Source organism: Marmota flaviventris, chromosome 9, assembly GCF_047511675.1.
Source record: "Marmota flaviventris isolate mMarFla1 chromosome 9, mMarFla1.hap1, whole genome shotgun sequence".
Taxonomy (NCBI): Eukaryota; Metazoa; Chordata; class Mammalia; order Rodentia; family Sciuridae; genus Marmota; species Marmota flaviventris.
This window is the reverse complement of record NC_092506.1, coordinates 34,393,281-34,410,788: the sequence shown is the minus strand read 5'-3', so window position 1 is coordinate 34,410,788 and position 17,508 is coordinate 34,393,281. Positions and strand designations below refer to the sequence as shown.

Sequence of the window (17,508 nt, the reverse complement as noted above, 5' to 3'; positions counted from 1 at the left end):
ACCCTGTGGTGCATTTTGGCTTCTTTATAATAAAAAAGAGGCACATGGCCCTGTATACTGACCATGAACAACAAATCCACGCTCATCATTACAAAACTGAATCTAGATTTAAACAAACAAACAAACAAAAAATCCAACCATTTCCCAGGCAAGCAAATAGATCATACATTAAGGGTAAAAACTTGTCTGAGAATTTCTCAAAGAGAGTACCGCAATTAGGAGTTACAGAACAGTACAAGAACCACACACGTTTCTGTTCAAGTTCTTTCTGATATTCTCCACGCTGCTTTACTGAGTGTTCAGTCTCTCTGAGGCACACACACTCTGCTGCCTGAAGTGTACAGACTAATAACTCAGAGGCTGTCCCTAGCAGGTTGCCCCAGAGCCATCTGTGATGATCCCTAACCTGTTCGTGCCACTGTACTTTTTAGCATAAACGTCTAATACAATCACGTAGTCCTTAAAAACCTCGAAGGATTCTGTACTCAGATTGTCCCAAAAGGATCTTAACATTCCTACTCACCAATAAGCAATCCAAAATGGAAACGTGATAAATAGGATAACTTTCAAACAAAGGTGAGAAAATCCATGTGGGATTTAGACCAGAAAGGCAGTGCTGATCTCTAATCAGGGTGTCCATGCTCAAACGAAAGGCCTGGGCGCTACCCAGGAAGGCAGGCCAAAGCTAAACCTCTGGAGGCTTCAAGGTAAAACCATTAAGCTAGGTGGCTACTATTTATATGCTTTACTGCTTTTGTTGACACTTTTGATTAATTAAGCAGTTTTCGGTCCTTGGGGAAGTAGGCTTTAACTCGAGTAGGTGCTGCTTATTCACTCCCATGAATATAGAAGTCAGGCCTTTACACCAACACCCACCCTCTGACTTTTCAAAGAACAAAACCTCCTCCAGGAGCTAAAGCTATAGCTGCAGGACAAAAGTCATACATGTAGCTTCGTTTTCTACCTGTTTCTATAGGGGAATGATTACACAGAAATCACAGTACTAAATGAACAAGTTTAAGGCCTCACCTTTTTAAATCATATATCAGAAACTTTTAGGCTTCGGGGTTACTTTCCAAGTTATGGATTTATCCCATGAAGAATATACCATGAAAATATTAAAATAGCAACTTGGTTTCCCAAGTCCACAACAATTCATAAATTATAGCTAACTAATCGAGCATTGCTATTGGTACTATTCTTATTATTGGTAAAACTACCACCACCCTAGCCACCACTAAAACAATTATTATATGATCTCGGTTGGTTATAGATTTCAAATTGAAGGAACCAAAGGAAATAATTCCACAGGGCTTGGTGGGCACTGATTCTTAAATAATTGAGTAGTATAATTTATTTAGAGTAAGAAAGTCAAGAATCAGGACACTGTTGTTCTTGACATTTTACAGAGGAATCAAAAACCAGAGGCTGTATATTTTGCTGTCCTCAGAGCCAAGTATAGTCTGCTCAAAATAAAAAGAAATTTTACCTACTGACCTTATTTCCAAACAAAGGAGAAACGGATAAAGCAGAGGACAAGCGAGACGGGAGACAGCACAATTTAATTGTACAACTTTACCCAGAAATCAGGAGGAAAAAAAATAAGTGCTGTTCCCTTCCTACTTGTGAATATTGAGCAGAATGTTTTTAAAATAGTGGGAAATAAAGAGTTTGCTTCAATTTATGAAATTGTCCACAAAACTTAACAACATCTAAATCTAGTAGATCAATAATGCATGTGATAGTTAGCTGCTTAATTATTCATTTTGGATGTACCAAATGCAATTTTAAAATAAATTCCAGATGTGGAAAAAAAACTAGGAAATGCAGGCAATGTAACTAAAATTAACAGTCATTTTTTTTTCCTCCTCTGATGTACTTCTTTTCTGGAACATTAAAAAAAAAACTCCTCTAATTTCCAAAATTAGAAGGGACATTTTGATTAAGGAACATAATAATTTCTTTTATAATTATATATTTTATAGGTTGTTACAAATACTAAAATCAAATTACCTAAATGGCCCGTGTTTCCAAATACTGCATGTGAAAATGACATATAATACAATATCAAAAGGTTACAAGGTGACAAGAAACAAATACTAGCATAAGAACATTACCCAAAGATAAGTAATTAAAAGTGAAAAAAAAAAAGAATGCTTATTTGGGGACACATCAAAAAAGACTGAAGGCTGTAGTGTATGGTTGTGAAGTTGTTGACTATACAAGAGGAGCAGCCAGTGGGGTGAGTAAATCTGCCTGCCATTCACCAAGTATGTACCCTCCGTCCACAGAGAATACCTCATCACACTTTGTACCTAAGCATCTCATGGATAAGCAGCTGCCCTGACCAGGAGTAATGTATTGGGAAAATACTAATGTATTTAAAATGAAAATGCAAAATTATCCCCACTCCCTTCCCCCAAGTAATAAAATAGAAAGAAAAGAAAGGGAAAAAAAAGAGGAATGAACAAAAGCAGAGGAATGCAATTATGTGTTCTGAACTGAATTTTCTATTTTGGCTAAACTATGAATGCCTATAAATCGTCTTTGCAGAAACTATTTGGTTCCAAACTTTGGAAGGTACCTTCAGATTTCCACAGGGACTCACTCAGCCAGGCCAGAAACACACACAGTACCTGAGCATCCAAGTTTCCAGTACCACAGACATGTTACCACAGCATTTAGGATCTTGTTCTTTAGCACACACTGGTCTGCAGTCCAAAAACCTTTCATCAAATAAACTGTACTTATTTGACATGGTGTTACTAATTTCACTAAGTTTTAAAATGAATTAAGATACCAGGCCATATCTTTGGGATCCCCAAAAATGTATTAGGTAACTCTCTAGCGTAAATGGATTCTTCATCTTTGACAATACAATATAAGAATTAGAAACAAAACAAATGCATAACATCAGTCCCCTCCACCAGCCCCTAGTTCCTGGGATCCTAGTGTGCCACCCTTCCCATCTGCCAAGGAAGAGCTCTGGACTGGGAGCACAGATACTGCACTTAGAGCCACGTGGCCCCAGGTGTGGTCAGCCCTCTAAGGACTGCAGGATCCAGAGCTACAGATCAAGATCTACTTCCTTGTATATTTGCTGGGAAGAGGAGGAGGCTAAATGAAATAACAAGTGCATTTAAAAAACACCCACCTAGCACAATACCTTGGCATCTAATATATACTGATTCTTATAACTATTTATTCAGAAATATAAGTTAAAAAATTATTTAGGGGCTGGGGCTGGGGCTCAGTGGTAGAGTGCTTGCCTGGCATGTGTGTGACACTGGGTTTGATCCTCAGCACCACATAAAAGCAAAATAAAGGTATTGTGTCCAACTACAACTAAAACAATACATATAAAAAATTATTTAGGGCTGGGGTTGTGGCTCAGCGGTTGAGCACATGTGAGGCCCTGGGTTCATTCCTCTGCACCATATAAAAAATAAATAAATAAAGGTTAAAAAATCTTTAGAAATATAGGTAAAAATACTAATTACCTAGGACCAAGAGTCCATTATGACCCCTCCCTCCTTAAGGTAGGAAAGGGAAGCTATTTTGATTTAGTTGGATTTGGATTTTTGAAACTCACTGCAATGTATGATGCTGGATTGGATTCTAGGATAGGACAGAGAAAAAAAATTCGTAGATAGCAAATTTGCTTATGGCATTATTAGCAAAATGAGTGGCAAAATTTAAAGATGATCTGTAGAAAATATAATTGTATTGATTCATAGTTCTTGGTTTTGATAATTGTGGTGAGTTAATATAAACGAGTCTCTGTGTTCTTAGGGAAGATACATTGAAGTATTTAGGGTAAATGTGTGCAACTTACTCTCAAATGCTTCAGAAAAAAATAGAAAATGGTAAAGAAAATGTTACAAAACATTAACAACTGGAGAATAACCTGTGCCAAGGGCATACAGAAGTTCAATGTATTATTCTTGCAACTTTCCTGAAACCTGAAATTATTTCAAAATAAGAAATAGAAAAATGCTAATTAAAAACCCATGAATCCACCAGGGTGGGAGAAGGGCGGTCTCCACGTTCATGATGGGCCTAATGTGGGGCCCTTCTGCCCCAGCACCTGGGACTCCTCTCAACTTTCACTCCCCAGGCTGGTGGCCTGGCCTGTGTGCAGAAATGGCCGTATTGAATTTCAGAGACAGTGCTGTAATTATGTCCTCTTCCCTTTCATCTTTCTTGCCGGACTCCAAGTGAGAATGTGCAGGGTGAGCTAATGATTTGCCACATCTCTCTGATGGCTACTATATTATTTGCATCATAATATTTTCATTTCTTTCCCCTGCATATAATGCCATGTTGACAGCAAGGTCAGTTAAGTTACTATAAGGGATTTTTAATGAAAACAATTATAAATTTAAAATAACTGTGTTTAAAGCATTTAACAGTCACTAGGGTCAAGTGATTATAGCAGTTACAAGCCCCATGGGACATGTTCACACCAAAACAAAGTGAATAAATTACCTCAGCTGGCGCATGTAATCACTAAGTGACCACAGGGGTCAGGCAGAGTGGAACCCTGAAGACGTTCACGCAAAACCAATAATGAAAATTTATCAGTCAAAGGTGGGGAGGGGGGGAAACATCAAGAATTAGTGAGTCGAGTGATAGACTGGAAGCAGGACTGACTCTTCATGCAGCTTGAAAGGCCAGGGAAATGTCATTCAAAAACCCAAGGGACAGCTGGAATTAAGATTCCTGGAAACAACATGCAGGCAGGCTGGGGGAGGTGGGGAATTAAAATGGAAGCGATCTATGCAGTATTAGCCAAGTTCAAAGCTAAGTCAAAGGGTGTAAGGATGCCCGTTCTCATCCAGAAACCTACAGCAGGGCCTGGAAATGCACTTGGATTTCTCCAGTGCGGGCAATGATGAGAAGGGATGTTAACAATAAGCTGACAACCGTGAAATTTACATGGCGTTTGACATCTTCCAAGGATGTTCCTTAAACTTCATGCTCCCAATTCTGATAACTTCCCCTTGTTACAGAAGTGGCTGAAGCTCTTGGAAGCAACAGACTTTGCTCAGGGAAGCACACAAGGAAGCGAGGAAAACCAAACATTTACTGGCGAGTTATTGCATTCTAAAGCGTCTGCTGAGAGTATGATTTCAGGCGAGATCCAGGAGGAATGTGTGCCAGTGGTCTGGACATAGGATGGAGGGAAAGAAGGGATAAGGACCAACAGGAAAGATCAGGGCCAGCTCCATAACAGCGGTGGCTTTTGAACAGGGTTTTAAAGAATGAACAAGAGTTCTCAGAAAAAAAAAAAAGGAAACAAGATTTGAGGCAGGCAACGAGACCAACATGATGAAATATCCATTACTCTGCAAAATTTTCGAGTGCTTACTATGTGTGCATAAGGCATGGTGCTTGCGACCCCAATAACAATAAGGAGTTAGAGAGACACCATCTCTCTTACTTCTTATGCTTATGTGCTTGCTTTCATCCATCCAATCACTCAAGACACATTTTGTGAGCAGCTCCTATGTCCCAGGTGCTCTTAGTTATGGAGGACACAGTGATGGACAAGACACATCCAGACCATCACAGAGTGGCACTTAGTGGAGAAAGACTGACCGTAAATAAGAATATCCAGAAATAGGCAAATAAAACCTCACCAAGGAAGAGGTGTTTAAGTAGACTGAGGAAAATGGTGAAGTACAAAGGTTCAAAGTGGGAACAAACTTGGACCAGAAAGTTTCTGTAGTCAAGGAGAGGCAGCAAGGGAGAAAATGGTGAGACACAAGCCTAAAGAGCAAAGGAGAAGCCAGAGAGATTGGTGGGAAGTGAAGCTGGACGGGCAAACTGGACCAGCTGGATCAACTCTTGAAAAACACTGAGTGTCACAACAGCGCCTTGACGCTATCGGTTAGCAGTTTCCAAAATGCATTCCACAAAATATCAGTCTGACGGGAGGTCCCATGTGAAAAAGTTCCCCTGCCTCCAAGTCAGTAAAAATAGTGATAACATCATCAAGCTATCAAATGAGTTAATGAATGGAATGGGTCTGGCAACTGTGGTTGCTTCGTGTTAAGTTATTATTATTAGAGGATTCCAGGAAAGATGAGTGGCAGGTTGGACCCAGCCTCTTCAAAGGCAGGAGAGAGGCCTAGAAGATCCTCAGGAGGTAAACCCAACAAAACACAGCCTCAGATAGAGAATGCAGTCTCTGGGTCAGTGATAATGTAAATCAGAGGGGAATTTAGGAGGATGAGTAGTATCTGGAAGTAATACTAACACAGTTTGAGGTATCTATACATCTTTGCCATCTATGTCAAAGTATCTAATCGCCAGTTCAATGCAAGTATCAGAGAAAAAGAGAGAGAGAGATTAAAATAAAAATTAGCATTCTCCACCATATACAAAACCTCAGAGGGAATAATTTTGCAGGTGTTGATATGCAGAATTAGCTCAGGATGAGAAATGGCATCACTCAGAAGACAGAGTCCCTCCCTGGTCCAAGGCCCTCCACTAACAAATGAGTGCAAAGTTGAGTGAGATGGTTAAGTCCTCTGAGATCCACTTGCCTCATTTATAAGATGGGGAGATGATTCTAGTGATGAAGATCTGGATGCTAAATGCAATGACATCTTGTTCCCTTCTGCATTCTCAGCACCTACCATAGCAGGGCCTGGCCTTAGAGGACAAGTGGAATATAGGCAAATAACTTGAAGATGATGTCTCTTCATGTTCTTGATATAAGGATCCTTCTCTAGTGCTTAGGATGGCACATTGGGGGCATTCAGCTTTCCCTCATGGACTAAAGGGTTTGAAAAAAGTTATAGTGACATAATTTAATATAGTAAAATGGGGGATAAAGGAAAGAAAAAGTGCTCTTTTTTTTTTAAAGAAAGTGTTTACCTGACCTTTTCTGTTAAGCTGCTGAAGTAATGATTATATGTGTCTTGCCCCCATCTGTTTCTCCTTACAATATGGGAAGATTTCAAAAAAAGGAGGCAGCTTTAGAATTGAAGGCTGGAGCAGTGGAGTCAACAGCCAGTGACTTTAGATGCCTCTCATCTCCTGTGTTGGTTCCCAATGTGACCCCAGGCTGACCTTCCACCTTTCTAGATCTCCATCCATCCATCAGTAAGACAGGGCTAATACTGTCTGCCCATATCCACTTCCCTGGACCATTATAAGCATTAATGATCTCATATACTCAAAGGTACTTTAAGTCCTTTGGAAAAAAGATGTCATATAAATTAGAGGCATCATAATTAATGTAATTTGAGGAAATAGCTGCCCATCAAACCAAAGATTAGGTTCACGTGGATCACAAAAGACCTAGTCATCATGTTCTCAGGTCACCAACAATTCCTTCTAATGGAACAAAATCCAATCTTACATATTTGTGCATATTCAACTACTCTGTATTTAGGTTCATTTTTTCCCCAAGTATTTTAACTTAATTCCATGCCAAAACTGAACTCTACTTTAAAGTTAGCTTTGTCCTTATTGACAAGATGTACTTATATATGAATTAGAATATGGAGGAATTTACATCAGGAGAAAAGATTCTTCATGAAAAGAAGGACAAGCAGGTAATGATGAATAAACCATTATTTGGAGCAAATGAATAATCTTATCTAATTACAGATAAGTAAATGGGTGCATGGTATTCACATGATAGAATATATAGGCTCCTATTGAAATTCTAGAATTATACACTAAGAAGGAAGAGGAATGGGAAGAGCAGGAGGAGTTGAAGAGGAGAGGAAAAACTCTAAATTAATTGTTTGAAATAGAAAAGAAAAAAACTTAAATTCTAAACCTAGAATGGAACTTGGGAAAATCAAACTATGAAAATGGAAAAGTACAGCACATCAGGTATTGTTTTGTGAGCAAACTAAAGATGAAGAAACTCTCTGGGTATTAAACATTCAAAAACAGGAATCAGGGAATTCTGGGCTCTGGGGAACTCTCTGGCATAGTCTCTTCTATAAATTGTGGGAAAAGTCATCTCATTTGCCCTTCTTAATGCCTCCTACCTTTACCTTTTTATTAGACATGATATTGAGTGATCATAAAGTTCCAGTGATGCTGCCCCTGCTCATATCATTTTTAAAACTACTCTTTGGAACGTGCTAGGCACCCCACTAGTGGCTGTTGTCACTGCATCACATCATCATCGTCGTTGTTGTTTTAATGGCATATCCTAACTTTCCCAGTTCACCAGCTTGAGTTCCTAATAATTTTGATTAAAAAAAAAAAATCCAGAAGCCTTAAACATGCAGACCATGCCTGGTAAACATTGTGAAAAAGTCTTAAACATGAACTGAAAACTGTCTTTGATATCCCATCTGAAGACAGAAGCTGGGGGGCAGGGACGGCCCAGGAGGGGGAGTGGTGACCTGGAGGGCAGAGGGAGTGGTCAGAATGTAGAGGGGAGACAAGGGGAGATGACAGGAGACTGAGAAGAGGCACGGGGAAGGGACAGACTCAGCCCCCTCATGGCTGGTTCAGAGGCTAATCAGAGTCTAAGAGAAAGGGCTTGTATGTCTGTTCCAAGGTCCTTAGAAAGGGGACAGTGTCAGATTTCTGGTGGTCAGGCAGGACCACAGTGCTGATGCTTTGCTCTATAAATTCACAGTGGCACAAGAAACTACAAAGGCACCTTCCCCAAAGTTCTTTCTTCCCTGTGTCCCTTGGTCTTCTCTGTCCTGAGGTGAGAGAAACCCAGCAACAGAGCAGGAAGCAGGAGTGAGGCCAGCTCTGACATCACGCCAGATTCTGACTCCTGACCATTTGCCACCTGCACGCATCAGGTGTCCTTTGTCCTATTTAACCTCTCAACAGTCCTTGAAAATCAGACAAGCTAAGCACTAATGCTTCTTTTCACATAAGCCGAAGATGAGAATGAACAATGCTGAAACCAGGATTTTAACACAGCCAGACTAAATCCAGCACTCACACTCTTAACCTGATATTGTACGGCCCTTGTACACATCAATACATACGTGCACATATACCACACCACAGTATGCACATCAGCTGTTAAATGTAGTTATTATGTGAATTGGAAATCTCATTTATTTGCCTGTGTTATTATTTACTTTTTTTTTTTAACAATGATCATGTGAGTTTTCACAAGCAGCAAAAAAAAAAAAAAGTCTGTGGTCATTTTTTTAAAGCTCTTAAAGATTTGCTGACAATAAAGATGTTCAAAGACACGTGACACAAACCCTCAACTACTACAAGAACATTAAGGAGAAATTACAATCTTTACAGAGGGAAACCTGATAACATATAATAAAAATGTCTTTTTAAAAAATACATATCATTTGAAGCAAAATTTTATTTCTAGGAAGCTAGCCTATAAATATATTTAAAGATGTTTGCAAAGAGAGAGAAAGAGTGTTCATCACACCAGTACATACCATAGTAAAAGATGGTGACATCTCAGGTGTCCAGTAATAGAGATGAAACTAAATAAATTAGAGTACATCCATACGACAGAATCCTACACCAACGCAAAGCATGATGGACCAATTTTTTAAAATTAGTTACAAGATAATATGCACTGCTCCATTCTTTTTTAAAAATAGCCATTAAACTACAGCCCCCCAAAATTGAATATTTCCTGCTACTGAGTATATTCAAAATAGAAATAAAAGTAAAAATGTTTCTCAAAGATTGTACACCAAATAGCAATTGTTTTAGAAATAGAATTACAAAGGAAAGTGTATTTTCTACTTTGCACATTTCATATATTTATATTTTTATAATATATGCAATAAAAGTATTAATAAATTATCAATTGTTAATAAATAAATTATAAATAATAAAAGTATTCTTTTGGGAAAAAGTATTTTAGCCATATTTATTAAAGTGGAAAATTGTTCGTGATATATTGTTTTGATGAAAAGCAGACTATGAAATGGTATTACTATTTTTGGTAAAAGATATTTGTGAGCATGTGTATAGGGGCATGCATGCATCTACAGAAAACATTTAATAAGGACTCATACTAAAATGAGTGATTATATCTGTCCATGGATCATTTGGTTTTCTTCTTTTCACTTACTGCTATTTTCTAAGTTACCAGGAATGAGCATATATAATACAGGTATATTATAAGAATAAAACAAACAGCTCAGCCAGAGAAGGCTATTTCTTAAAGGCCAGTTCTGAAACTCTGGGCCAGTAGCAGGACCACTGAAAGGAACACAGTCTTCAGAAAGGGGTAAATCGATTTGTATATCTAAAATCTGAAATGCTGGTTGCAGTCACACTCTATTATAACCATGCCTAATACAATGCTCCTAACAAATATATATATAACCTTCTTCTTGAGATTTTCCTTGGAAACATTTCCATTCTCCTCTTTTGGCCTGGGAAAACTGAAGATATGAGCTTTTAAAAGACAATCCAGACCAAAGAAAGCCATAATTAAAAGTTCATGGCACTGGTGCTGTGTTAAAAGGGATTTCTGACTGAGTAGACTGTTATGTATAAACTTTCAACTGAATGAAGACCACCCAAGAATGCTGTCTTTCTAATTATCATATAAGAAACTAAACAGCAGCAACAACAAACTCTTCTTAAGTATTTCTGCACAGTATATAGGAATCATTAACAACAGCCAACTAGATGTTATAAATTCTTTGAGGATAAAAGGAATGGGAAGGGAAGGGCCTGTATATACAGTACTGTGTAATTTTAAAGTTTAGGCCAAAACTGCAAGCAGAAAAAGAGTCTTGCACCTTTATATTCATTGGTTCACTCAGTGATTCAGTAAATATTTGTGTACACCGACTATGTTCCAGGTCCTATACTTAGAACCCAGGTTATGAAGGGCACCCATTAGGTCCACAGGGCTGTCTGGGAGGGAGAAAGACAAGTGTGATTACATAACAAGGGGGACAATGTCTAACCAACATGTTCAAGGAAGTGACTGACTATGACAAAGAATCTGTCACAGAGGATGAGAGAGTTCTGGAGGAGAAGGCCACCCCAGGAAACAGGAACAGGATTTGCAAAGGCAAGGATGTGGAAAAGGACACACTGCATTTGGGGAATGGGAAGAAATGGGATGTGGGTGTAATTGAAAGCTGGAAATAAGAAGTGGATATGCAATCAGAGGATAAGACCTCCTAAAGCCCCCTTGTGCAACATCCCACAGCCTATGTGGGATAATCAGGAAGAAGGCTGACAAAGGTATTCTGAAAATGAGAGGACAGTGGAGATGAAGTCAAGTGAACAGTAAAGAATACCAAAGAGGCACAGGCAGGAAGAACACAGGGCCAAAGTGAACGCGGTAAAATGCTTACAAAATGCGCCTTTAGGCAAAGTGAGAGGAAAAGCCACTGATGTTCAGAGTTTAAAAAAAAAAAAAAGCAATAAAAATAATCACACTTTAAAAGGCAGGCACTTTACAGATAATAAGTGTACATTTAAGTCAAGCCTATGATCAGGAGAAATTTTTGCCAAGATTAAAAAATAAAAAGAAAGAAAGAAACTGCTATAATGGTTGGGTGGCCAGGCCTCATTCAGCTCACCCAAGACTATCTGTGACGTACCCACAGCCAGCTGTGTTAGTTAGGCACAGTAGTGCATGCCTGTAATCCCAGAGGCTCAGGAAGCTGAAGCAGGAGGATCGCAGGCTCAAAGCCAGACTCAGCAACTTAGTGTGGCCATAAGCAACCTAGTGAGACCCTGTCTCAAAATTCAAAAAAAAAAAAATAAGTAAAACGTGCTGGTAGATGTGGCCCTTGGGTTCAATCCCTGGTTAAAAAAAAAAAGAAAGAAAGAAAGAAAGAGCATAGTTGAGCTAAAATACTATAATGGGACTATGGGATATAGCATTTAACTCTCATTCTTAAAAGAATTTTGGGGAAAACATTTGTGGATGTCTATTTTCCACATTTCTGCAGTCCCTGGCCATAAGAAGCCACCTACCTCTCTCTCTGACCCTGAACTGTTTCCCTTAAAGACAGCAGCAGAGAGAGGCAGATTGTTTGTGAGGATGAACTATTGGGATATCCATCCTCATCAGCTAAACTGGGGTTTGAGGTCTGTCTGATGAACCTAAAATCAGACCCTGAGGTCACCTCCTTGTGGTATCACCTTAAGAAAGTTAAGTTCACCAGGGCTGTTTCCTTGTGAGTAAAAAGGAATCCCATAATAGCAACTTCGTAAGTTATTAAGATTGCATGAAATGATGCATGTGACAGGGGAGGGGACCCTACCACCCACAGACAATGTGTGTTAGTGTTCCCCTTCCCTGCCCCATTCAAATTCCAGTCTCAACTTGATCATTCATCAACAGTGACCCAGGGCAATTCATTCAATCCCTCTGGCCTCAGTTTCCACTGCTATTAAATTAGGAAGCAGAATTCAAGGACCCCAAGGCCTCTTCCAGTTGTAATCTTCCATCCAGTTAGAGTCACTGTCTAGGAGGGAAGTGTGTTTCCAGCCTCTAATTTTAGACATTTTGGTGCTCCCTCTTACAACCCTAAGTCCCTCTTGAAATCCCCAGGGTCAGCCCCTTTTAGCTTCTGCCCATCAGGGTCTATGATGCTGGCTTTATTGTTACCATTTGTACTATTGGTTGAAAGTTGTCACAGATCAAGAATTGTTTTAAGAATGGTGCAATCTTTAGCACAGAGTATATCCTCACAACAACATGGGGCACATTATTACTTACAATGCCCATTTTACAGATTAGAACATCAAAGCTCAGGAGTTCAAACAACTTACCAAAGGTAATAAATTCAAAGCTGGACCTTCCCAACTGCTCATAACCCCAACACGCTATTCTACTTTCCCGTCCTTTGTCTGTAGCTGGCTTGAGTTCTGTCTTCTTACGGTCCTGAACTGTGTGTGCCAGTTTATATCATAAAGTACCTTACATTAATAATTTTACATGTTATACCTGCCAGGTATGACAGGGAGCTCATGGCAGGATTCTCAGGTCTTACAGCTGGAAGGTCAAGAAAGCATCAAGATGGGCAGGACCTAAATACATCTTTCAAACCTATGCACTATTAGCACATTACCAAATAGCTATGCAACTTCTGCATGAAGCTTCCAGGAGCTACATCAGTTCTTTTAATTCAAACTCAGTCAGAATATCACAGAATAATAAAAGAAGAGGACTCACATTTTATAGTTAAGAGCTCAGGGTTTACTGCCTGAGTGACCCTGGATAGAATCCTTAGCTTCTCTGCACTTCTTATCTATTAAATGACCTTGGGTAAGTTAACCTTGCAGAACTCGGGCTCCTCATCCATAAAATGGGACTGACATTAGCAACTTAGAGGAATGTTATAGGTGAAGAAGGAGTGCCTGGCCTGTAATAGAAACATATTTATCCAGTGGGAAAGTAGGGGAGCTTGGGTTATGACCAGGTTGTTTTCAATGATCAGAGTCATCTAGATGATAGAAAGATGGAAATCAATCAGAAGTGTAAGTGCCTGCCTGATCTGTGAGACCTCTGCTGCTGAGCTGAATGCACCACCGTGGTAAGGCCCTAGGATGATCTGACCTGACTCTGCTCTGCCAGGCTACCTGGCAGCTCTCGTTGGCAGCACCCCTTCCTAGGGAGAGGTTCCTGATTGGGCCAAGTGGCAGAGTGTAATCACACACCATTTCTCACCCTCTGAGCACCATGAGGTTGCCCTGGTAACAGTGAGCTATTCTCAGCCTTCTCGATGGGATCCCAACTTCTCTACCCATATCCCATGGGCTCCCTTTGGTTTCTCATTCTGCACCCCATGCTGAAGTCTCTTCTCCCTGCTTTACAAGATCAGAGGAGAAGTAAGAAAAGGAGGAACTGACTGTGCAGCTGGCCTTTAGCATTTTATTTCCTTATCATTTTATTTCCTTAGTTACGGCACATTTCCATTTATGGAGTACTTTTGCCTTATAAAATCTCCCAGTGTTTACTTCTAATCTACTAAATAATTCCTCTGACCTCTTCTTGTTTTTATCCTTTAAATATCTGTTGATGGTTCACTCACCGCATTCTCCATTCAGTTATTAATGGCCCACAAAAACTCACTAGCAGCAATCATTTACTGATTAATCTGCACAACAATCCAGAAAGACAGGTAGTATTAATCCTTAGTTCTGCAGAGGGAAACCAAGGGGAAAAGAGGTGCATTCAGTTGCCCAAGGTCAGCGTCTAAACAAGATTATAACCAGGATCTGACCTGTCTCTTGTCTCCTGTTTCTGTGAACACTCCACAATGCAGCTCCCTTCCTCCAGAAAAAGAACTGTCCACTAGGCTCCTTAGTATCTGTGTTGAGATTCAGATGTCACAGAATAGCTTAAAATGCCCAAAATTCACCCCCCAAATAATTTTAACTATGAAGAGTTCACAAAGTTGGCTAAAACAATGAGGTGATTGTCCTTGAAAGCAAATTTAACAGAGGCAAAAAAAAAAAGTGAAAAGATAGAAATTAGAGACCCAAACCTGCTATAATGGTATTGAGAAAGTCACTTAACTTCTCTAAATTTCTGCCCCACCTAGAAAAGGAGGTGATTATGCCAGATGGTATTTAAAATGTTTTAAATAAGATTGAGCATAAAAGAGCACAAAATATAAAAGCCCCCAACATCCAGCACTGCTAAGATCCTGGTAAAACCGTTACATTCGTTTTACTGCAGGAAAACAGCCGCGGTGCTGTTGGAAAGCAAAATGCCATAAGCAGCAAGAACCACAGGAATTTCACATTCTTTGACCTAGAAATTTAAGTCAGACGTAATGTTTTATCCTAAGAAATAAGTCAATGGAAGCAAAAAGACATACGCATGAAAATGCACACTTCAATGCCAGTTACCGGAGGAAAACACTGATATCAAAGTAAATGTTCATTTTTGTAGAAAAGTCATACAAAGTTAAGAAACAGCAAACAAGATGAACGTCACATTGCTACTAAAAAGGATAAATAAGAAAATTACATAAAACCATTTAAAATCTTACCAACACTATTAAATGAAAATAGCCAAAAGTAAGGTGTATGTATTCTGACTCAACTGCTTATAAGTTGGATTGATCTGTAAGATCACATGAAAAACCAAAATCGTTATGTTATTAATTAGGCTTGTTTATTTTTTTAAATATTTTTAACCATGTTTAAAGAATATTATTTCTCTTTAACACATACATTTTATCATTTAACCAATCATTTAAAAATTTCTCAAACCTTACTTTAGTTTGATGGGAAACATTTTAGTATTTTTGCCTGAATCTCCTTAATACTTTTTTGCCTAACATATTATTTATGACATTAATCTTCCAGAGCAATTTCTGCTCTTCATGTTATAATTCCTTAGTGTCTTTAGAGTTTCTAAGCTCTCAGAATGCTATACTTCTTTCCTTCTTTCTCCCACCTAAGACAATTCTTATAAATATTCCCCCCCCTTTTTTTTTTCTCTTTTTAATGGATCAGGGATTGGACCCAGGCTCTGATGCATGCTAAGCGCATGCTCTATCACTGAGCAACACCCCAGCTCCAGATCCATCTTCTAATAAAGATATGAATAATCCCCAGACTGCTTTGCAATACTACTTGCAAACTACCTGACTTAGAACCCAATAATTTTTCAGAACCCACAACCCGTGGGTGCCTTTCCACAGTTCCAGGGCAGTTTCGTATTTTAGATTTGGTGAGTTTTACAGCAGGATGTGATTTTTTTCAGGGATCGTAGGCACATTCTAGAACACTTAGAAAAGCTGCTCCTAAACAGCACTGTGCTAGAGCAACTTCACTTCATATAAGGACTGTTACATCCTCTTCCATTTCTTAGAAATGTTCTCTTGCTACTAGGTCATTTGTACATCTTTGATCCTAATATCTGGGAAAGATTGCAGAGCCAGTGAATTAAAAATATGATTCTAGGTCTCATGTGTGCCAACGCATACCCTCATTAAAGCAGAATGAGTGAGAGGAGATCGGTTTCAAAGCTTCCCATCCCTCTGCCCCAGAGCCGCCGAGGCCAGGCACTGAAAGGATGCACAGTAAAATTAAATATCTAAAAATTCATCTTTAATTAACAGAATTGGATTAAAGCTAGACATCACCGCATATCATACGAGAAATGGCTGAGCTGGCTTCCAAGTGCTCTAATTCAATTAGGACGCAGTGAGTGACACTCGGACGGGAAAGGTTAATTGGGGCCGCCAGAACGCAATCATTCCTTACCTAACCAGTCATTAAACTTCTTAACCTCTGAGGGCAGTCCCAGCTCGGTGAAATCGCCTGTGTGGAGAAGGATGTCCCCATAAGGCATCTGGATACCATCTGTTCTGGAGTGTGTGTCTGAGATGCAGACAAACCGCGTGTGGCCCGCCGGTTTTGGAGTGTCATATGGGATGGGGTCGACCCTAAAGTAGACATAACAGATCCCATAACAGTTAAACATATTAGAACCCTGGCAATTGTCATCGCACATACATATCGACTGTTACGTGAACACACCCAAACCAACCAATGCAGAGGCAAAAGGACCCACAGTAACAGGGGACATTTGGGAGCATGAAGGAGATATAGCATCCCTCATCCACAACCCCACTGGACAAATTCAAAAAAGTCTTACTTACCTGGTAGGAAAATTAAAAGGGAAGAATATCTTACCTGGAGAATCAGAAATAACCCAGGAAATTGATAGAGTGATTAATAGTGAAGTTTGGGGATATTGAACCCCCAACTGAGGAAGCAAAATTATGCTATTTCTCTCTCATCATGCTTCAATTGATCCCACTACTCATTAGGAGATGGATAACTAATTTATTCCTTCTTAAACATGCATAACTTAAGCAATGAACTAATTTACAGAGAGCCGTCTGCACAGGCTCTGCCAACTGAGATGCGGAGAGACAGCACTTACATTTAATTTCCTTTCCACAACCATTCAACACCTGTATTCTTTCTGTTTTTGCTAAGAGATCCACAAATCAAATTGTGGAGAGGGAAATTGATGCCAAATAACAAGGCTTAAAAAAAACCAAAAACTGGATGTTAAAAGAACTTTGTCAAGCTCATCTTTATACCATGAATTATCTGCTGTCCCAGTTACACCTCAGGTTACAAGGAATACTCAGGTGCCTTGGGCGAAAGATTCTATTTCCTACAAAGTACGTCTTTTAATGGGTATGTATATGTCTACATATACATTAATATATGTATGGTTTTAGAGACCTAAGCACTGTGAAATTACACCAGGGCATAAGAATCAAAAGGCAAAGTGATCAACCCGAAGCCAAGAAAATGAAACAGAACATTCTCATTTAATTGAGTGTAACAAAGTGTACTAAATAAACTTGGTAAAGAAATGCAAATGTGACTCTTGGAGCATACAGTTTTAATTATTTAAGAGGTTGGTAGCGGAGTTAAGGATGTTTTCACTATATTAACTCTCCACTGACAGCTTCCTTTAATTTCTCTGTAGGAATGTCTGCTTACTTTTGGATTATGGGCGAAAAGCAGCAGTTATAAATGCAAAGAGAAGGTCACAAGAGAAGCAAATATGCAATG

The 17,508-nt window shown here is 39.2% G+C and overlaps 1 protein-coding gene across 3 annotated transcripts in view; it reads right to left on the bottom strand.

Annotated features, from left to right (window-relative positions):
- The window catches only part of Mpped2 (metallophosphoesterase domain containing 2), a 171,072-nt gene that overhangs the window by 107,576 nt on the left and 45,988 nt on the right, over positions 1-17,508 (bottom strand). For 2 of the 3 annotated variants that reach the window (XM_027936692.2, XM_071617120.1), the window contains one exon: positions 16,177-16,358. The exons of the other annotated variant lie outside the window; for it this stretch is intronic. In XM_027936692.2, the coding sequence (XP_027792493.1) occupies positions 16,177-16,358 (182 nt within the window). The remainder of the gene's footprint in view (positions 1-16,176; positions 16,359-17,508) is intronic. 3 annotated transcript variants of the gene reach the window in all.